The sequence below is a fragment of the Eubalaena glacialis genome, chromosome 2 (genome assembly GCF_028564815.1).
Source record: "Eubalaena glacialis isolate mEubGla1 chromosome 2, mEubGla1.1.hap2.+ XY, whole genome shotgun sequence".
NCBI classification, from domain to species: domain Eukaryota; kingdom Metazoa; phylum Chordata; class Mammalia; order Artiodactyla; family Balaenidae; genus Eubalaena; species Eubalaena glacialis.
Window position 1 is genome coordinate 32458401 of NC_083717.1, and position 20470 is coordinate 32478870.

Consider the following 20470-nt stretch of genomic DNA (forward strand, 5'->3'; position numbering starts at 1 on the left):
CTTATTGTAGTGATCATTTCATAATTTATACAAATATCAAATCTTTACTTTGTACACCTGAAACTAATACATCATACGTCAATTATATCTCAATTAAAAATAAAAAAATATAAACAATGAGGACCTACTGTATAGCACAGGGAACGAGATTCAATATCTTATAATAAGCTTTAATGGATAAGAATCTGAAAAAGATTATATACATAATAACTGAATTATATATGTGCTGTACACCTGAAACTAACACAACATTGTAAATCAACTATACTTCAATTTTTTAAAAAAGAAAAAATATGCATGTCTTAAATGAGAATTACATTAGAAATTTGTTTGAAGCTTGTCCCTCCTTTATTGAGGTTAAAAATATATCTGATCATAAATAAATAAATACCATAATGAGATACTACTACAAATCACTAGAATAGTTAAAATTTTAAAAAAATCTGTCAATACCAGATATTGGCAAAGACATAGAGAAACTCTCCTTACATTGCTGGTGGGAATGTAAAATGCTACAGCTGCCTTGGAAAACAGACAAGCAGTTTCTTAAAAAGGTAAACATACATTTTCCATCTACCTGGCAAATCCACTCCTAGCTATCGACTGAAGAGAAATGGAAACATACGTCCACATAAGACCTGCACATAAATGTACACAGCAACATAATTCATTGTTCTCAGTCAAGAACTGGAAGCAAATACCCAGTTAAAAAATAAAAATAAATATCCAGGTAAAAAAATAAAAATAAAAAGGACCACTATGAAAATGTGATGATTAAAGAGTGAGATGTAAACAGACCTGAGTGAGGATTACAGAACGACGTGTAAGCATCAACCATCTCCATCATGTAGAAGATGAGGATGACCCAAGTAGGAACACTGACGGTGTAGGGAAAGGAAGGGGATGTGTAGAGCCACTAACTTCCTCATTTTACAACGTGGGAGCCTAACGTTGATGAAGCAAGTAGATGGTTCAAAGCTATCATGATAACCAATAAGAGAATTAAACATACAGGCATCAAACAGGAGGGGCAGAGCAGGCAGGACAAGCGAGCTACTTCCTTTTCTTTCCAAGTGGAGAATTGAAAGACACAGCTACACGTGATTAATCGAGAAAGTGATAAAACGTGTTATGTCAATGAACAGAGGCCGCTGTCAGGAAACCAGAACACGGGGACAGTTGAGTGCGTTTGGGAGGTGGGGTGTGAGGGCTGCATTTTTCATGGTACGCTCTGCTCTGTTATTTGCTTTTCAAACCATATTTATGCGTCCACTGGATAATAGAAAGCAAAAAACACTAAGCAACGTGAAAAAGGAGGTTGGAGAATATTTAATGCCAACATAAGAGTGAAAAAAATGAAATTATAAAACACATACGGTATTGTTGAATTTTTCTAAGGGGGGGCAGTCATGAGTGATTGTTTCCTTCATCTTGCCTGTCTGTATTTTCTATGCTTTCTGGAAATTACTTATTGCTTTTGTAACAAGAAGACGGACAAAGGCCGTTGCTTCAGGCCAGGTAGGGCCTGCGTGTGTGGCCCGTTCCCTGGGTCAGGTCCCTTCTGTAATCTTGAAAGCCTGGCCCTCTCTGTGTGGCTGACTCAGGACCGCGTCCTCAGAAAGCTGCCACTCGAAAAGAAAAAAAGCAAACAAAAGCCGGATCCCTCTTACTGAGTAGCTGGTCTTGGGAGCTCATGACAGAGCCCTTTTTTGCAATCCTTTCTGGAATCTCTTAGGTTCTCTGCCACAGCAAGCTGCCTCATAACCATTCATGGAGCAATTCACTTTGCTCTCAAGTCCTTTACCAAGAGTGTTAAAACCAGGAGATTCAAAAGGAATTAAGATATTTAAGGTGTCGTGCTATTCTTCTTAATTTGCGTAGTTCAGTAAACAACATCACAAACCACGCCCCCCAACCCTGTATCTTATTCCTTTAATACACTCATCTGATTCCTTAAATTCTTCACGCTAATTAAATAAAGGGTGACTGTGAAAAATGAAATGTCTTTTGCAGGGATATACCAGGCCTGTTTTGAGAAATATGGTTTTTAAAGTCCGACATGAACCCTCTAGATATTCCAAACCCGTTTTGAAGCAGCAGAGCCCGTTTTGCAAACAAAAATTTACCCTGAGTCCCAATCCACAAAACCCATCAAAGAAGCTGCTTTTTTAAAAAAATTAATTTTTGAAAATTGAAGTATAGTTGACTTACAATGTTAATTTCTGCTATACAGTTATAAACATATATATATATATATATATATATATACTCTTTTTCATATTCTTTTCCATTATGGTTTACCCCAGGATATTGAATATAGTTCCCTGTGCTATACAGTAGGACCTTGTTGTCCATCCATTCTATATATAATAGTTTGCATCTGCTAATCCCAACCTCCCACTCCATCCCTCCCCCACACCCCTCCCCCTTGGCAACCACAAGTCTGTAAAGAAGTTGCTTTGATTGAAGGAGTGGGAGGCTGAGAGCTGCTCATCACCCCACACGCACCACACCACACCCACGTACAACCACACACACACACACAGATCCCACGGACATACACCACACGCACGGTAAACCATAGCACAATCACACACCACACATCCATACACACATTTAACAACCTACACACGTGCTACACACAGAGACACACACACAATACACCAAACCACACACACACACCACATCCCAAATACCATACACAAAGGTCACACTCACAGAGTCCCCTAGGCCTCCGGGGTTTCATGGAACATAATTTGAAAAATCAATGCTTTCAATACAATCATTGTATTTCATTTTAATGAGCTATTTTCTTTCTTCTTTTTCTTTAAAAGGGTAAAAACCCATGTTCACCAGCAATGATAAAATATTTAGTGCTCTTTCTTCAAGAGCGCTGGTTTGAATCTGAAGTTAGTGCTAGGAGCTCTTACTTCTTGCTGGTTCTTTGAAATGAAATAGCAACATTTCCTAATAACTCTGAAGATTAGACATCAGGTCATCAGGAAGCCCAGATAACTTCCTGAGATCCACGACACAAGGGAGAACATATTAATGCATCCTCTGTACAAAGTCATGACAAATGGTATGAATTGAAAAACACTGTTTCACCGGCCAGCGGGGCCCAAAGACAAAGATCTGGCTCCGAGCTATGTCCACGCGGTTCCAAGCCAGCGCCAAGCTCAGCTGGTCCCGAGCCGATGCGTTTGTGCCTGGAAGGCAAGAGATGGGGCACTACTCACTCCATGCCTGGGTCGCCTGGGGGTGACAGGGGCTGGGTGGGGAGCACAGGCTTCCCCAGGCTGGCTCAGCATCAGCCTGGAAATAAGCACGGCTGCCTTTTCTCTGGCCCCTGAGGGATCACTCAGGCCCCAAAGCCAAGGACCAGCTCAGCACTACCAAGCAGCCAGCCTGATGGTGACCCCCGCCCCTTTCCTCCAGCACCCTCCCCTTCCCAGTGGAGCAGAGAGGTGACCCCATGAGCAGCCAGGTGGCACCTGTCATTAGGAGTGGGCCAGGGAAATTGGACAGAGCACTGCGGGATGCAGGGATCGCAAATGAAAAATCATTTCACGCTTACCCTCTGTGAGTTCAAACCTGTAATGAGCTAGTTACAGACGGAAACTGGTTCTTGACTTCAGCCCATCATGGTCCATTGGCCCGCCAAGAAAAGTCCCCCTCCTAATAAATCCATTTCGAGCCCCATCGTTTTACCACGGCTTTATCCTGAGATAATTTCTAGGCAGCCTGGCGGACTCGGGGGTTCCATCCCCAGCAGACACAGTTCCCGGTGGGAGGAGGGGGGAGGGGTTTCCCAGTCACAAGCAGAGCTCCGGGGAGGCCAGCACGAAAGGACAGGAGTGGCTGTTTCCTGAGAGCTCACCTTTCAGCAGGGCGGTTAAAATTGCCATTTCGATGTCTTGCTGACCCTCGGAACCCATTCTAAACACAGTGACCTGAAAACAGATTAATCGTGAAAAGACTGAGTAAAGCAAAGTGGAAAACAAGAGGGAGAATTGGGGAGTTGCTTAAAAAGGACCACAAACAAAATCTGGCGCGACAGATGAATGGATAAAGAAGATGTGGCACATATATACAATGGAATATTACTCAGCCATAAAAAGAAATGAAATTGAGTTATTTGTAGTGAGATGGATGGACCGAGAGTCTGTCATACAGAGTGAAGTAAGTCAGAAAAAGAAAAACAAATACCATATGCTAACACATACATATGGAATCTAAAAAATAATGGTTCTGATGAACCTAGGGGCAGGACAGGAATAAAGACACAGACGTAGAGAATGGACTTGAGGACACGGGGAGGCGCAAGGATAAGCTGGGACGAAGTGAGAGAGAAGCATTGACATATATAAACTACCAAATGTAAAATAGACAGCTAGTGGGGAGCAGCTGCATAGCACATGGAGATCAGCTCGGTGCTTTGTGACCACCTAGAGGGGTGGGATAGGGAGGGTGGGATAGGGAGGGTGGGAGGGAGACGCAACAGGGAGGGGATATGGGGATATATGTATACATATAGCTGATTCACTTTGTTATACAGCAGAAACTAACACAACACTGTAAAGCAATTATACTCCAATAAAGATGTTAAAATAAATGAATAAATAAATAAGTAAAAAGGACCACAGAGTCTGACGCTAATGCAACAATCCCGAGAGCGACATGATTTTACACCAGGTGCTTCTGATTCAGAAAGAACAGCATTGCTCGTCCTGATTTTGAATCCTTGCCTGGATCTTATTTTATTCTTTACCCCATCTGGAGCTGAGGGAGCTCATGCAGGATGTACACGTCAATATCTAAATGGCTATTGAAGATGACAAAGTCATCTCTACTCAGATTTGATATATCTGTAGGAAACTTGTAGATTTAGAATTTCGAAGAGGCTGTCTTCTGTGCAACAAGAGTGCTTCTTCCTTATAAGCGTAATTAAGGAGGCGAAGAGTGGGAGAAAATGAGTGTATTTGGTAGAATTTTGTAAGTACACCTGAAAGCATGGTATATGTCACTCATTGATGCTTTGAATCTGATTGATATCATGAGCCTCAGAATTGGTGGGATGTAGCCTGAAGTGCCCTGACATTTACAAGATCTGAAGCACCCGTGTCCCTCTTCCGAAGAGAATCTGCCTGTGCTTAGCCTGCTTCCCGCACATGGACAGAACCACCAGTTGGGTCAGGATCTGTAAAATGCCTCTTGGAAAAGGGTGAATGGAAATAGGAACTACTCCATCCTGCACACATGGGCAGAATTAGAAAGGAAACATAATTCTCTCTGTGGAGCGCTTGGGAAGTCAACTCAAGACACTTACAAGTTCTTTCTTTTTCATGCACTCCATGATCATCGCAAAGAGCTGATGCGATTGTGTCTTGTTGTAATTAAATGTTTTCTGAATGGTAACTAGAAGCTGTTCTCTGAGGGAGTCATTGATTATCCTGTTCGAAGGAAATGCGAAAGAGAAGAAAACAACACAGGTGAAATCTGTACGTGAATAAATCAGACATCTCTATGCCCGTCTGGTATCTTTGATTTGAAACTTTATCATTGGAGGATATCCCAGGATAGCAGACCCAAAGGGACTATAGTCAAAAACTGTGTTCACACTTGTCCTAAATTCCAGGCTTGTTGAAAAACTTACAAGGGAAAATGCAGTTGGGAGAGAGCATCTTCCCTCCTGAGAAAGAATCCGTAAGAAACACCGCGCTCCTGAGAGCTCCCTCACTTGCTGACCTTGGGAAGTGGGAGAGGAGGGCTAGTAAGGCTTCCTTCTTTTACATTTTTGGAACAGCTAAATGGATAACGATTTCCTCTGGGCCTAACAAGAAGGTATTCAAAACCCCACCCTTTGTAACATATCAGAAATCTTACCCTCCTTCTTCAGAGTACTTGTGTGCAAAAGACAGGACGTCCGAGGCCCGGCCACTGCCGTCGCAGACCACCACGGGGACCGGAGGCTCTTCTCGGAGATACTCCAGGACCATGGAAACCACGTTCGGGCCCCCTTCCACCACGAGGCCCACGACGGGCACACCCTGCCCCAGTCCTGCAACACACACCACATCCACCTTCAGACCACGGTCACGGCCCCATCCAAGTGTTACTGACCAGGGTTCTTGGCCTTCCCCAATCAATAGATACTGACTAGAAGCCAGACAAGAAATTCAGGCAAGGCTTTGTTGGGGCCCCTGCTGCAGCAGCGGGGAGCGGGAACAAACAACAGGCTCCCTTGCTTGCTCACTAGCTGAGGGGGGGCGAGCCTGTTCCTTATATGGGGTGAGAGTAGGGGTGTGTCCAGGAGTCAGGCCGGAGGGGTGGCTTAGGTGTTTTGCCCATCCCTTAGGTGGTGTTGTGTGCAGGGGGCATGCGCAGTACCCTGCTTTTGCTCCGGACACCCTGTTTTTGCTCCAGGCTCTTCAAAAGTGGCCGTTGGGTTTTTTGGTTTCTTTGTATCTTTTAGGTCCAGAATTTGCCCCAACTGCCTGCACAAAAGCAGTTATTTTTAGTCCCATACAGTTTCTTAGTATTTTGTTGTTCGTGGAGAGGTGTGTCCATGTGCAAGCATTGCAGCACTGCAGCAAAGGGTCCCAGGTCTCAGCAAAGAGTCCCAGGTCCCAGCCTGTCTTAAGAGCACTCACTGTAATTCCTGAAACATGGTGAAGAGGAAAACCTTTAGGCCTGGGAGTATGCTTATGTGGAGTTAGTGTTCACCAGGAGACTTGAAGGAACTCAGGATGTGATGACTGTTTACATTCTTTTATTCAAACCCCATATTATAGCCTTACTGGAAAAAGCAGAACCTTTAAATTACAAACTTTCCAAAACATATGTGGTTCAACTCCATGTATCACCAACTGGCTTACGGACTACTTCAAGGTGAGATGTGAGAAACACGGGAGATTCTTCTTGCTAAAAGAATACCTCCCTGCTGCCTTGCCCCAGGTGAAGTTCCCACCCTGGATGGCTGTCCCTTCAAGAATGACGCAGCGAGGGCTTCCCTGGTGGCGCAGTGGTTGAGAATCTGCCTGCCAATGCAGGGGACAGGGGTTCGAGCCCTGGTCTGGGAAGATCCCACATGCCACGGAGCAACTAGGCCCGTGAGCCACAACTACTGAGCCTGCGCGTCTGGAGCCTGTGCTCCCAACAAGAGAGGCCGTGATAGTGAGAGGCCCGCGCACCGCGATGAAGAGTGGCCCCCGCTTGCCGCAGCTAGAGAAAGCCCTCGCACAGAAACGAAGACCCAACACAGCCAAAAATAAATTAATTAATTAATGACACAGCGAAAGGTGTCTGGACCAGCGATAGGAGAACTCCGTTCAATGCCTGGCCTACGACACAGGGCCAATCACCAGGCCACCTTAAAGTGCAGGGAACCATCCGTAAAAGGTGAATCATCACAGGGCCTCCTCTACCTCCTAAAAGAGCAATAGATATAAGTATAAGAAACTGTTCGGCTATCAATGTCCTTGTCAACCTCAAGTGGTGTGTAAATATGCAGTGTTGTAGTAGGTGTTGATTCGGCCTCCAGGGGCTGGAATAGGCAGTGAGTTATCCAGGAGGGCAAATCTGTGGACCATCATTAGCCCACCAGTTAATACCTTGTATCCAGAGTCCTCCCTCTGTCTCTATGATAGGACTTTTTGGGAACACAGTAGGACAAGCTGACTTTTGGTGGCAGAACCTGAAGGGGGGGCTCTGGGAAGCAGGAGGTGGCAAGAGCATCCCAAGAACCCAGGATTCCAGGGCAGGGGGAGATAGTGGGAGTGAAGGAGCAGCAGAGACTGTTGCAGCAAACACAGAAATAAGACTTTTCTGATAGAAAAGGAAAACAAGGAAACAATGAACAGGCTGGGGAAACAGCATAAACAGGCGAGAAAGAGTTAAGTGATCTTGGTTATTTTTTTAGCTGTTACTACTAACAAACACTTGTAGCTAGACTTATCCTTCATAAAACTAATTACTCTCTGACTCCATGTGAATTGCCCTCTGCACTTGGCATTTCTTCTCCCCCTACACTCCCTTGTAGTACTCTTCATTTCAGAAAGAAGGTCATGGGCCAATAACTTCAGGGACACCAGACCTGGTTGCTGAGCTGCCTGACAACAGCTTTGGCTGTAAATTTGCTGAAGAAAAGAAATGCAAGACCTTCATTACTTTGAGCCTTATCACCTACTCCAGACCACAAGCCCTGGGCTATAAAACCTCTCCCTATTCCCCAGGAAGGGGGCACAGTTCTTGAGGCACTAGCCTGCTGTGTTTCCTCTTTGCCTGGCAAAGAATAAAGCTACTCTTTCAATTCTCCTCCAAAACTCTCTTTCCATATCTCATTTCGGCATTGGTGTACAGAGAGCCAATATTTTGGCATCAAGACAAATTTGCCTACTTCACAATTTTACCCCAAACTGGCTAAAACAGATTATATTCTGAGCATGTTTTACCAGGTGTCCATTAGTTGTGATGGGAGTTATTTGATCAACATTAATAGATGGTGAGTAGGAGATGTGTCCTTGGTCTCACAGTTCTGAAGGCCTTTGGATAAAATCTGCCAGCACAGTTAGGAGAAGGTCTAAGAATTTCAAGCGGGGAAATTCAGAGTTTCTGGTTTGCTTCCACAATGCATTTCTACAGTCAGGAGCTCTTAAATATTTTGAACAACTTTGCCATCTCCTACCAGAATAATCTCAGTTAGGTTCATTTCAGCAGCTATGCATTGACGGTCTGCTTTGTGCCAGGCAGGCGCCTGGCCAAGAGATGCTGGAGAAATAGACCAAGATGACATGGACCCTGCCCTTGAGATTTCCAACCCCAGCAAGGCTTGACATTTGAGATCTTCGGGACTCCAGTGGCCAAATCACCTTCTTTTCTAGAAACAGAGGAGAACTGGTTCTTCGTGGTTTAGGCTGGACCCCTGAAACTCCGTGCCGTGGGAGGTGACAACTGAGCACCCCTTTGCTGTCCCTGCCCCACTCAGAACCCTAGGCAAAGGATGACAAAGGGAAGCCCACAGGTCACACGGCCAGGGGAGGCTGGTCGGTGTGAACGCGCACAAGGCCAAGACAGCGAAAATGTGAGAACCATCAGCCAGGGAGCTGATACTCAGAAACCCACCACTTCTCATGGCAGATCGTCATTCTAACCACGTGGCAGTCTCACAGACCTTTTAATTATGCTTTAAAATGACCATTTCCCAGGCCTAGACTGTCTTTTGCAATCTTACCAGTAATGGTTACAACAAAATACTCTTTAAGATCATTCAGCAATGGATTGACAGTAAGAATCACTGAGTTATGAACATGCCCCAAGAGATGACACCAGTTATTTTAATTCTAACCAGTTGTTATGATCGTTTCATCTGATTGAGGTCCATTCCTTTCTCTCTAGCTTGACCTCAGCATCCTCCTGACAGCGGCAGCTCCCCTGCAGGGTGTGCCCCCTGGACCAGCATGGAGGGGGGCACCCTGTTGGGAGCAGCCAGTTCCTGCAGGCCTCTCCAGAGGCTTCCCCACCTGGCCCATCTCTGGTGAGAGATCCAGAGCTACTGAGATATTTAATTTAATGAACTCAGAGCATGTAGTTGATAGAAGGAATCATACTAAGCCTTTGAGTGACAAATGTGTTTCCTGTTCAGACATTTAAAAAGTTTGGGATTAGCACAGGCAAACCATTATCAATAGGATGGATAAACAACAAGGTCCTACAGTATAGCACAGGGAACTATATTCGATATCCTGGAATAAAACATAATGGAAAGAATGTGAAAAAGAATATATATATGTATAACTCAGTCACTTCGCTGTACAGAAGAAATTAACACAGCATTCATCATAAATCAGCTATACTCCAATAAAATTTAAAAAACTAACTATAATCATTACAAGGAATGAGAACCACTGGCAACGTGGCGGGAGATGCCACCACCGTGAAAACGGCTGTGGGGCTGTTTCTCGGGTCCACTCTCCTCGTGAACTTGAGACAAAAGCATCACAGCGCAGCTCAGTGATTTGGTAGGTGGCTAAGGGAAAGGGTCTTGCTAAGTCATCTCCTGATGGTCTAAGAAGAGTCAAGGTGAAGGCTCTAAATACCCTCGGGTGCTCTCTCTTCCAGCCTGGTTTTCCGGGCAGCAGCGGCAGCCCAGTGGCCGTGGCCAGAACTTACTTGTGTTGATCTTCTGCAGAGAGATGTGCTTCTCCAGCTGCCTTCTCAGCATCACCTCGGCACCGTACTTGCCCAGGGTGCCATTGTCAGCCAGGATGAAGTGCGTGTGTGAGTTGTTGAGCACAGAGAGCTTACTCAGGGGGTTGGACATGGTCTGGTACACCCGTGTCACCTGATGAAATGCACAGCACAAGTCAGAGCTGCAAAACTTGGACAGTAAAACAGGGGAAGCAAGAATATATGGATGCGGAGCGACAGCTTCACCTAATTGTGCACTTCAACCTACTCTCGCTTCCCTAGCCTCTCTATTGAAGGATTTTTTTTTGTAAATTTTTATATCAAATTAGAAAATATTATTTTAGATCATGACAACCCAACAGATCATGATGACCCAGCAAGTACACTCCCGGGCACTTATTGCAGAGAGAGGAAAACTTACATTAATACAAAATCCTGTACACAAAAGTTTATGGCAGCTTTATTTGCAGTAGCCAAACTGGAAACAACCCAGATAGCCTTCAACAGATAAATGGTACATCCATATGGTGGGACCCCACTCAACAATAAAAAGGAGTAAACTTTTGATACATGCAACCATTTGGATGGATCTCCAGAGAATTAAGTGGCAAGTAAAAAGCCAGCCCTCAAAGGTTACATACTGTACGATCCCATTTACATAACATTCTTGAAATGATAGAACTGTAGGATGAAGGGCAGATGAGTGGTTCCCAGGGTTAAGGCAGGAGTGGAAGCAGGAGGGAATTGGGTATGGATATTGAAGGGCAACATGAAACAACAAGGTCTTACGGTATACCACAGGGAAGTATATTCAATGTCCTATGATAAACCATAATGGAAAAGAATATGAAAAAAAATGTGTGTGTGTATATATATGTATATATATACACACACACGTATACAATGTATATGTGTGTATATATATGTGTATATATACATGTATATATGCATATATATATGCAACTGAATCACCTTGCTGTACAGCAGAAATTAACACAACATTGTAAATCAACTATACTTCAATAAAAAAACAAACAAATGAATGAATGAAAAGGGCAACATGAGGGCTCCTAGTAAATGTTCTGCATCTTGACTAGATTGATATCAATTATCCTGGTTTCGATCTTATATCGTAGTTTTGCAAGTTCTTACTTTTGGGGAAAGGATAAAGGCTATATGGGACCTTGCTTTATTATCTCCTACACCTGCAGGTGAAATCTACAATGACATTAAAACAAAGACTTTGATTTTTGAAAATTGCCCATTTCTGGGGAGAAAATACTTACATCCCTTCCAACCAGATCTTCTTTATTCTCCACAATGCCCCAGGGAGCAATTCCTATAGCACAAACCCGGCCTCTGGACTTGGAGGAGTGTTCTTTCAAGGCATCCCCCACGTGGCTGATGACACCTGTGAGAGGCCATAAGTCATATCTGTTGGCCCCTTACCTCCCATCAAACCACTATTCATGAACTTCAGGAACCCCAGCTCTGAACCACTCCATTTCCTACAGAACAGGGTTAAGACACTGAAAGTCTGAGCTCATAATAGCTAGTCATCCTTCATTAGCTCCTAGAAAAGGGAAAACAAAAACAAAAACCAAAGCAACTGTGCAGGAATTGTCTTTACAAGTTTCCAAGACCTAAGGATGGAAGTACGAGGGGTCTCTTTGGCAGGCCTTGGCTGCATTCAGCTAAAGTTGAGAGTCAGACGCCTGCCATGTTCCTCAACCTCTCTGGGCCTCGGTGTCCTCCCTCATGTGATCGGGAAAGGATTGTCAGGAGCCTCAGTGAAAATGAGGCTTGTACAGGGCTCACTTCAAGGAATGGCACATAGTAGGTGCCAGAAATGTTGACCATTATCATGATCATACCAAAATAAAAAACGAGCTACCGAATAAAGATTTCATTCTGCCATAAATATTATCAGAATGCAGTATCTTCTGTTTTTTTTTATCATAATTATCCAAAAGCTCTTTGGGAACCACGATGAGCTCTGGGTTTGTACATTTGCAGCAAGGGATACAGCCTGCACTTACCTGTGCTGATGCCCCCAGTGAAGATCCAGGCCCCAGTGGTCACAGCAGCCTTGATCAGACCTTTCCCAAAGACCTGCTTCAGCTTGGGCTGCATCTCAAAGTTCTGGAGGCCTCCGTGCACGGATATTAAGAGCTTGGGGAGTTCCAGCTGCCAGTCTCTCACCATGAGATGAAGCAGTGAATCTGGCTTCGTGTCATAGGAGACCCGGATATACTGCAAAAGAGGGTGTGACCCTCAACACTCGTTCTTTGATTTGACTCTTGTGTCACGGGGAGCAAGGCTACTGTTCCTGTCCAAGCAACAGCCGCCTGGCTTTCTCTCCCATGGGGTTCTGGGGCCCTCTGTGTGAGTCTGTGGCCAAACGATGGAAGGGAACTCTGGAGGGTTCCCAGATATAGCAAATAAAAATAGAGAATGCACAGGTAAACTTGAATTTTATATGAACAATGAAAAATGTTTTAGTATAATTATGGCTCCTGCAATATTTGGGACGCATTTATACTAAAAAATCATCCGTTGTTTATCTGAAATTCAAATATATCTGGGGGTCTTGTATTTTACCTAGCAACCTTAATCTTTTTTTTTTTCATTGCCTTAGGATGATTTATTTCATCAAAGTTCCCAGCTAATTTTCATGGTATCAGAACTTCTATAATGACAATAGTTAATACTGAGAGTAAAAGGAATCCTGAAAATTTCCAATAATGAAATATAGTAATATTAGCAAAAATTTATTTTAGTTATTTAATGAGTTCATTAAAAATTATGTGCAATCACACACATGCATATATGCGCAAATGTCTCCAAATTAACAAATTTGTAGGAAATTTGTAGAAACAAATTTGTAGAAAATAAAACTGGAGTTTAAAGGAAACACATTTTAAAATATGAAAGCAAAGACCATTTATAGTTCTAAACAAAATTTGAAATACTTCTTCAATGTGTCTAGCATTCTTAGGAACACAGAAATTACTCCTGTTTGATTTTATCTCTGGATACTTTTTGCTCTTTTGAAACTTCTAGGAAATATATCCGCCAGGTTTACAAAAAATTTAGAGCAACTTATGAATTTATGTACTTTTAGGTAAAGCTTCTTAACAATTAGTCATTGTTGGGCTATATCCCAATCCACAGGTAAATCACAGTTCAGAATTACCTGAAATTATATACACTTTAGATGCAATCAAAGGTCAAACATGTTCCAAAATAGAATAAATATTGTTCACCTTATCCAATGGCAACCCTAATCTTGAAGGCATCAATTCCAAAGCTGGAAAGATACATGCACCCCAAAGTTCATTGCAGCACTATTTACAGTAGCCAAGACATGGAAACAACCTGTCTGCTGTGAATAGATGAATGGATAAAGAAGATGTGGTACACACACACACACACACACACACACGCATATACATACATGGAATATTACTCAGCCATAAAAAAGAATGAAAAATGCCATTTGCAGCAACATGGATGGACCTAGAGATTGTCATACTGCGTGAACTAAGTCAGACAGAGAAAGACAAATATCATATGACATCACTTATATGTGGAATCTAAAAAAAAATGGTACAAATGAACTTATTTACAAAACAGAAATAGAGTCACAGGTGTAGAAAACAAACTTATGGCTACCAGGGGGGAAAGGCAGGGGAGGGATAAATTGGAAGATTGGGATTTACATACACACACTACTATATAAAAAATAGATAACTGTTGATAATAAGGACCTACTGTATAGCACAGGGAACTCTACTCAACACTCTGTAATGACTATATGGGAAAAGAAGCTAAAAAAGAGTGGATATACGTCTATGTATAACTGATTCACTTTTCTGTACAGCAGAAACTAACACAACATTGTAAATCAACTATACTCCAATAAAAAATTTTTTTTAAAATTCCATAGCTGGCTCAGCTAGAATGTGGCTCCAGAGGTTGGCCAGGACGATGAGGAGGGAGTGGGTGCTGGGAATGGGGATCAACGGCCAACCTCGGGGCTGGACCTTCCCCTCAAGGTGAAGAAGAGGTTAATGAGCAGATGCCTTGGCCCCTGTGAACAGCCTCTTTGTGTCCAGGCCAGTAGGCAGGGTGCCCTTCCGGAAGACCTTACGTTGTGGTCTTTGGAACACAACTGAATTTTATTTGAACAATGATGTTGGGCCAGTGAGATAGAATGAAATTGCAAAAATGGTCTCACTGGGCACGTGAGAGCATTATTCAGAATAAGCTGAAAGGGATCACAGTGCTGACGCCCCCCCTCTTGGCAGGGCTCATCAGAAAGGCAGAGGGCATTCCCTGTTTACATGCAAATGTGAAAGGCCTCCGTCTTCTTGGGCCAGCTGAATGCAAGCCCAGAGAGGCTGTGTGTGGACTTCAGAGGGAAATATATCCAGAAACTCCTAACCCATGTAAGGGGGGTGGTAAATGTCCGCTGTGAGAAATAACAAAACAAAGCCCCAAACAACCCTAAAAAACATCATTCGTCTCTCATCACTGGAGATGGTGTGGTATCTTTGTAGAGTGGGGCTGGACTGTGATGTGTGAATTCACAATCTTGGTACGGATTTAAAGGATACTGCGTGTTCTTTATCATAGTGCCCAGTTTCCAAATCTCATGGCTAAAAACTCGAGTGTGTGGATATATTTCCTGTCTTCGCATTGAAAACTCTAGGAAGATAGAGCCACACCCCTGAAAGAAGACCCAGGTATCTGCAGTCTGGGAGGCTGGGAGGCTGGGCCTCTGATGGAGGTTGCGGCTCAGTGGCATCCCTTCCCAAGGCCCCTCTTACCATGGCTTTATTGGAGTATCCGCCACCCTGGAATTCGAGAATCCCGTAGGAATCTGTTGGGTAGCTCTGGGTGTGTTTGCCAACAGACCATTTTTCGGGCTGAGTCTCCACCTGCTTGTTCTCCTCTCCATTTTTGCTGGCTGTTACACTCGGCAGAGGGGGGATATGCTGGTTGGTGAGCTGGCCACAGCAACACCTGAAAACAAAGGCAAAGCTCAGTCTTTCTATAACATTTTCCTCCTTAAGATGAGTTAACCTGAACAGAAGCAGCCTAACACCTTCCTTATTCAGCTTTACTGGGGACAGAAATGTCCCTTATGATATCCTTTTCCAGATAATCAATGCATATCTATTTCCATACCAGAAAAGTATAAATACCAGACTATTCTAAACACATTGGATGGTTGCCCTTCCTTATTGAACACATTTTTACTCTTTTTGGTGTCTTGACAACATGACTATGGCCATCAATCACTGAACATTCTGTGACAAAGGACAATCACGCTCCCCCATGCAGAGTTGACCTGCAATGATTTTTCCATATTATTGAATTATTCCGTTGCTAGAGAAATGTAAAACATTTCTCTACACAAGTAACGTTGAAAGTATATTTGTTTTGCTGCTTTTGCTGCTCATACTTTTGGTGTCATTTCAAAGAATCATTTGCCAAATCCAAGGTCATGAAGATTTACTCCTATGTTTTTGTTTAAGAGTTTAAACTATAAAGTTTTAGCTCTTACATCTGACATTTGATAGATTTTGAGTTAATTTTTATATATCGTGTGAGGCAGGGACTTAAATCCATTCCTTTGATGTCCAGGTGTTTCAGCACCATTTGATGAAGAGACTAATCTTTCCCCATTGGTTTAGGCTACCTTACTGAAATATCAATTGGTTATGATGAATGGGTTTCTTTCTGGACTCTCAGTTCTATTCCATTGGTCTGTATGTCTACCCTTACTCCAGTACAATACTACTTTGATTAGCATAGGTCTGTAGTAAGTTTTGAAATCAGGTAAAGTGAGTCCTCCTACTTTGTTCTTTTTTTATTAGATTATTTTGGCTATTCTGTGTCCCTTGCAATTCCATATCAATCAGCTTGTCAATTTCTAGAAAGAAGTCAGCTGGAATTCTGATAGAGATTGCTTTGACTCTGTAGGTCATTTTGGGAATATTGCCATCTTAACTATGTTAAGTCTTCCAATCCATGAACATGGAAGGTTTTCCCAATTATTTAGATCATCATTAATTTCTTTCAACAATGTTTTATACTTTTCAGATATAAGTTTTGTTATTTTTCTTTTTGGTCATGCCACGCAGCTTGCGGGATCTTAGTTCCCCAACCAGGGATTGAGCCTGGGCCCATGGCAGTGAGTCCTAACCACTGGACCACCAGAGAAACCCCTCAGATATAAATTTTGGAATTCTTTTGTTAAGTTTATCCCTAAGTGTCTAATTCTTTTTGATACCATTGTGTATGGAATTGTTCTGTTAGTTTCATTTTCATATTGTTCATTGCAAGCTTATAGAAATATATATGATTTTTGTATATTGATTTTGTATGTTGCAAACTTGCTGAACTTCTTTAGTAGTTATAATAGTTTTTTAGTGATTCCTTAGGATTTTCTATATACAAGATTATGTCATCTGCTGATAAAGATAGTTTTACTTCTTCCTTTCCAATACGGGTGCCTTTTATTTCTTTCTCTTACCTAATTGCCTTGGTTAGAACCTCTAGTAAAATTTTAATAGAAGTGGTAAGAGTGAACATCCTTGTCTTGTCTCTGATGTTAGGGGCAAGCATCCAATCTTTCACCACTAAGTATGATGTTAGCCATGGATTTTTCATAGAAGTCCTTTATCAGGTTTTCTGGGTTTTTAAAAAATCGCAAAAAGGTGTTGGATTTTGTCAAACACTTTCTTGGTGTCAGTTGCGATGATCATGTGATTTTTGTTTTTTATTCTATGAATGTGATGTATTACATTAATTGATTTTCTGCTGTGAAAACAACCTTGCACTCCTGGGATAAATCCCAGTTGGTTATGATGTGTAATTCTTTTTATATGTTGCTGGATTTGGTTTGATAGTATTTGTTCAAGATTTCTGCATCCATATTCACAAGAGATATTAATCTGTAGTTTCCCTTTCTTGTGCTGTCTTTGTCTGGTTTTAATATCAAGGTAGTACTGGCCTCATAAAATGAGTCGGGAAGAGCTCTCTCATCTTCTATTTTTTGAAAGAGCTTGTGAAGAATTGGTATCAATTCTTCTTTAAATATTTGGTAAAATTCAGCTGTGAAGCCCTCTGGACCTAAGCTTTTCTTTGTAGGTAATTTTTGATGACTAATCCTGCCTCTTCACTTCTTATATGTTTCTTCAGATTGTGTATTTCTTCTTGAATCATTTTGGCAGTTTGTGTCTTTCTAGGAATTTGTCCATTTCATCTAAGTTATCTAATTTATAGTCATTGGTACACAGGTCATAGTGTTCCTTTATACTCATTTCTATTTCTGTAAGATTGGTAGTAATGTCTCTTCATTTCTGATTCTAGTATTTTAAGTCTTCTCTCTTTCTTCATCAATCTAGCTAAAGGTTTGTCAATTTTGTGGCTCTTTTCCAAGAACCAGCTTTTGATTTCATTGATTTTTCTCTGTCGTTTTAAGATTTTCCATTTCATTAACTCCCATTCTATTTTCTATTATTTCCTCCCTTTTCTTTCTTTCAGGTTTAGTTTGCCCTTCTCTTCCCAGTGTGTTATAACATTAGGAACTCTAACAAAGAGGCCAGAAGATACCCTGGAAATCTGTCTAAAGCCCTCAGCTCCTTGATCTCACTAAGACTGAGGAAAGTGTGGGTGCATCTGCTTGTGAAAACTCACATGAGTGAGTGGAGGACAGCACCTCTCCCCTGAGGCTGCCTGCATCTTGACAGAGGAACTTATAGCTCAGGTGACTCCCTGGTTAATGACTCATGTGGGGCATAAGTTCTAGCTGTCTTTGACTCCTTCTCTCCCTCCCCCAAACACCAGAATAGTTGCTGGCAACTGGCAGAGAAGTGCAAGTTTGAATAATGTCTTAATTATGGCTTCCAATTTACCTGTTAGGATCTTTAGTGCTGGGAATTACAAAGATACATTCTCGTTTGCAAAAGGTTTTTTCTATCCAAGATTTCTGTCCCTGGAAGAGAAAAAAGTGGAAATTACACCAAGATATTCCCAAGCCATCCTCAGAGTTCATTCTTTTGCTTTTATAAAATGAATAGTAACAGGAAGTCTGTCCAAAACATCTGAATAGACACCTCCAAGAATGGTGGACACAAGTCTTTCAGGATCTTAGCTCTGGTTTCCTTTAAGAGAAATGGCTCAGAGGTATGTATTCATGGTTTCCATAGGGCTACAACCTGGGCTTTGTATGCTAGTCAGAGTCTGCAAAGGGAGAATGATGATGCCCCTGGAGTAAGCCAGTGCCCCACGGAGCCTGGTGTGGACGTGAGTTACCGGAGAAGCTGACAAAGTCGGCCAGTCTCTAGTCAGGTCTTTGATTTGCTCTCAAGACCCCATCTTCTCCAGACTCTCAGGCTCCCCACACACCATAGTCATTTTATAAGTAATTTTTCTAACTGGTACTCAGATTCTCTGAATGTTATTTTTAGAATTAAAAATATTGGAGGTGGGATCTGAGAGCTGCGGACGGGCTCGACGTACCCCACCTTGGGGTGGTGCTCTGACTCCGGCAACCGTTGAAGGGTTGCCTCTGGGGAGACAGTGAGGTGCCACTGACCCCTTAAACATCTTCTTCTGAAGTACATTCTACACTAGGAGGAATGACTGCACTATTTTCCTGAGCTATGGCAGTCAGACCTGGTAGAGGTAACTTCTCTACAGAAACCCCAAACCTGGCAAGGATGGTACAGACTTTGGTAGATTGTCGCCTCATCCCCACCCAACACTGATAATACCAGCAGAGGGACCTTCAAGATGGTGGAGGAGTAAGAGGTGGAGATCACCTTCCTCCCCACATATACATCAAAAATACATCTACATGTGGAACAACTCCTATAGAACACCTACTGAACACTGGCAGAAGACCTCAGACTTCCCAAAAGATGCCCTCAGGCGACCTACACGCAGAGGCGGGGCCAAAATCCAAAGCTGAACCCCAGGAGCTGTGCGAACAAAGAAGAGAAAGGGATATTTCTCCCAGCAGCCTCAGGAGCAGTGGATTAAATCTCCACAATCAATTTGATGTACCCTGCATCTGTGGAATACCTTAATAGACAACGAATCATCCCAAAATTGAGGCGGTGGACTTTGGGAGCAACTGTAGACTTGGGGTTTGCTTTCTGCATCTAATTTGTTTCTGGTTTTATGTTTACTTTAGTTTAGTATTTAGAGCTTATCATCATTGGTAGATTTGTTTATTGATTTGGTTGCCCTCTTCCTTTTTTTAAAAAAAAAATATATTTTTTTTCCTTTTTCTCTTTTTGTGAGTGTGTATGTGTATGCTTCTTTGTGTGATTTTGTCTGTATAGCTTTGCTTTTACCATTTGTCCTAGGGTTCTGTCTGTCCGTTTTTTTTGTTTTTGTTTTTGTTTTTTTAGTATAGTTTTTAGCACTTGTTATCATTGGTGGATTTATTTTTTGGTTTGGTTGCTCTTCTTTCTTTCTTTTTTTAAATACTTTTTAATCTTTTTATTCTTAATAATATTTTTTTATTTTTTATTTTAATAACTCTTTCTCTCTTCCTTCCTTCCTTCCTTTCTTTCTTTCTCTCTCTCTCTCTCTCTTTCTCTCTTTCTCTCTTTCTCTCTTTCTTTCTTTCCTTCCTTCCTTCTTTCTTTCCTCCCTTTTCTTCTCAGCCAAGTGGCTGACAGGGTCTTGGTACTCCGGCCAGGTGTCAGGCCTGAGTCTCTGAGGTGGGAGAGCCGAGTTCAGGACATTGGTCCACCAGAGACCTCCCAGCCCCACGTAATATCAAACAGTGAAAGCTCTCCCAGAGATCTCCATCTCAACGCTAAGACCCAGCTCCACTCAACAACCAGCAAGCTACAGTGATGGGCACCCTATACCAAGCAACTAGCAAGACAGGAACACAACCCCACCTGTTAGCAGAGAGGCAGCCTAAAATCATAATAAGTTCACAGACACCCCAAAACACACCACCGGACGCAGTCCTGCCCACCAGAAAGACAAGATCCAACCTCATCCACCAGAACACAGGCACCAGTCCCCTCCACCAGGAAGCCTACACAAACCACTGAACCAAACTTACCCACTGGGGGCAGACACCAAAAACAATGGGAACTACAAACCTGCAGCCTGCAAAAAGGAGACCCCAAACACAGTAAGTTAAGCAAAATGAGAAGACAGAGAAATACACAGCAGAAAGGAGCAAGGTAAAAACCCACCAGATCAAACAAATGAAGACAATATAAGCAACCTACCTGAAAAA

At 42.5% G+C, this 20470-nt stretch overlaps 1 protein-coding gene across 1 annotated transcript in view; it reads right to left on the reverse strand.

Moving 5' to 3' along the window:
* Window positions 1-20470, reverse strand: part of TRPM1 (transient receptor potential cation channel subfamily M member 1) — an 83262-nt gene that overhangs the window by 55079 nt on the left and 7713 nt on the right. Inside the window, exons 2-10 of the mRNA XM_061181412.1 lie at window positions 18117-18196; window positions 15021-15216; window positions 12228-12441; window positions 11475-11599; window positions 10171-10342; window positions 5887-6061; window positions 5330-5453; window positions 3881-3953; window positions 3109-3209 (exon numbers count right to left, since the gene is read on the reverse strand). Coding sequence (XP_061037395.1) covers window positions 3109-3209; window positions 3881-3953; window positions 5330-5453; window positions 5887-6061; window positions 10171-10342; window positions 11475-11599; window positions 12228-12441; window positions 15021-15216; window positions 18117-18196 — 1260 coding nt within the window. The remainder of the gene's footprint in view (window positions 1-3108; window positions 3210-3880; window positions 3954-5329; window positions 5454-5886; window positions 6062-10170; window positions 10343-11474; window positions 11600-12227; window positions 12442-15020; window positions 15217-18116; window positions 18197-20470) is intronic.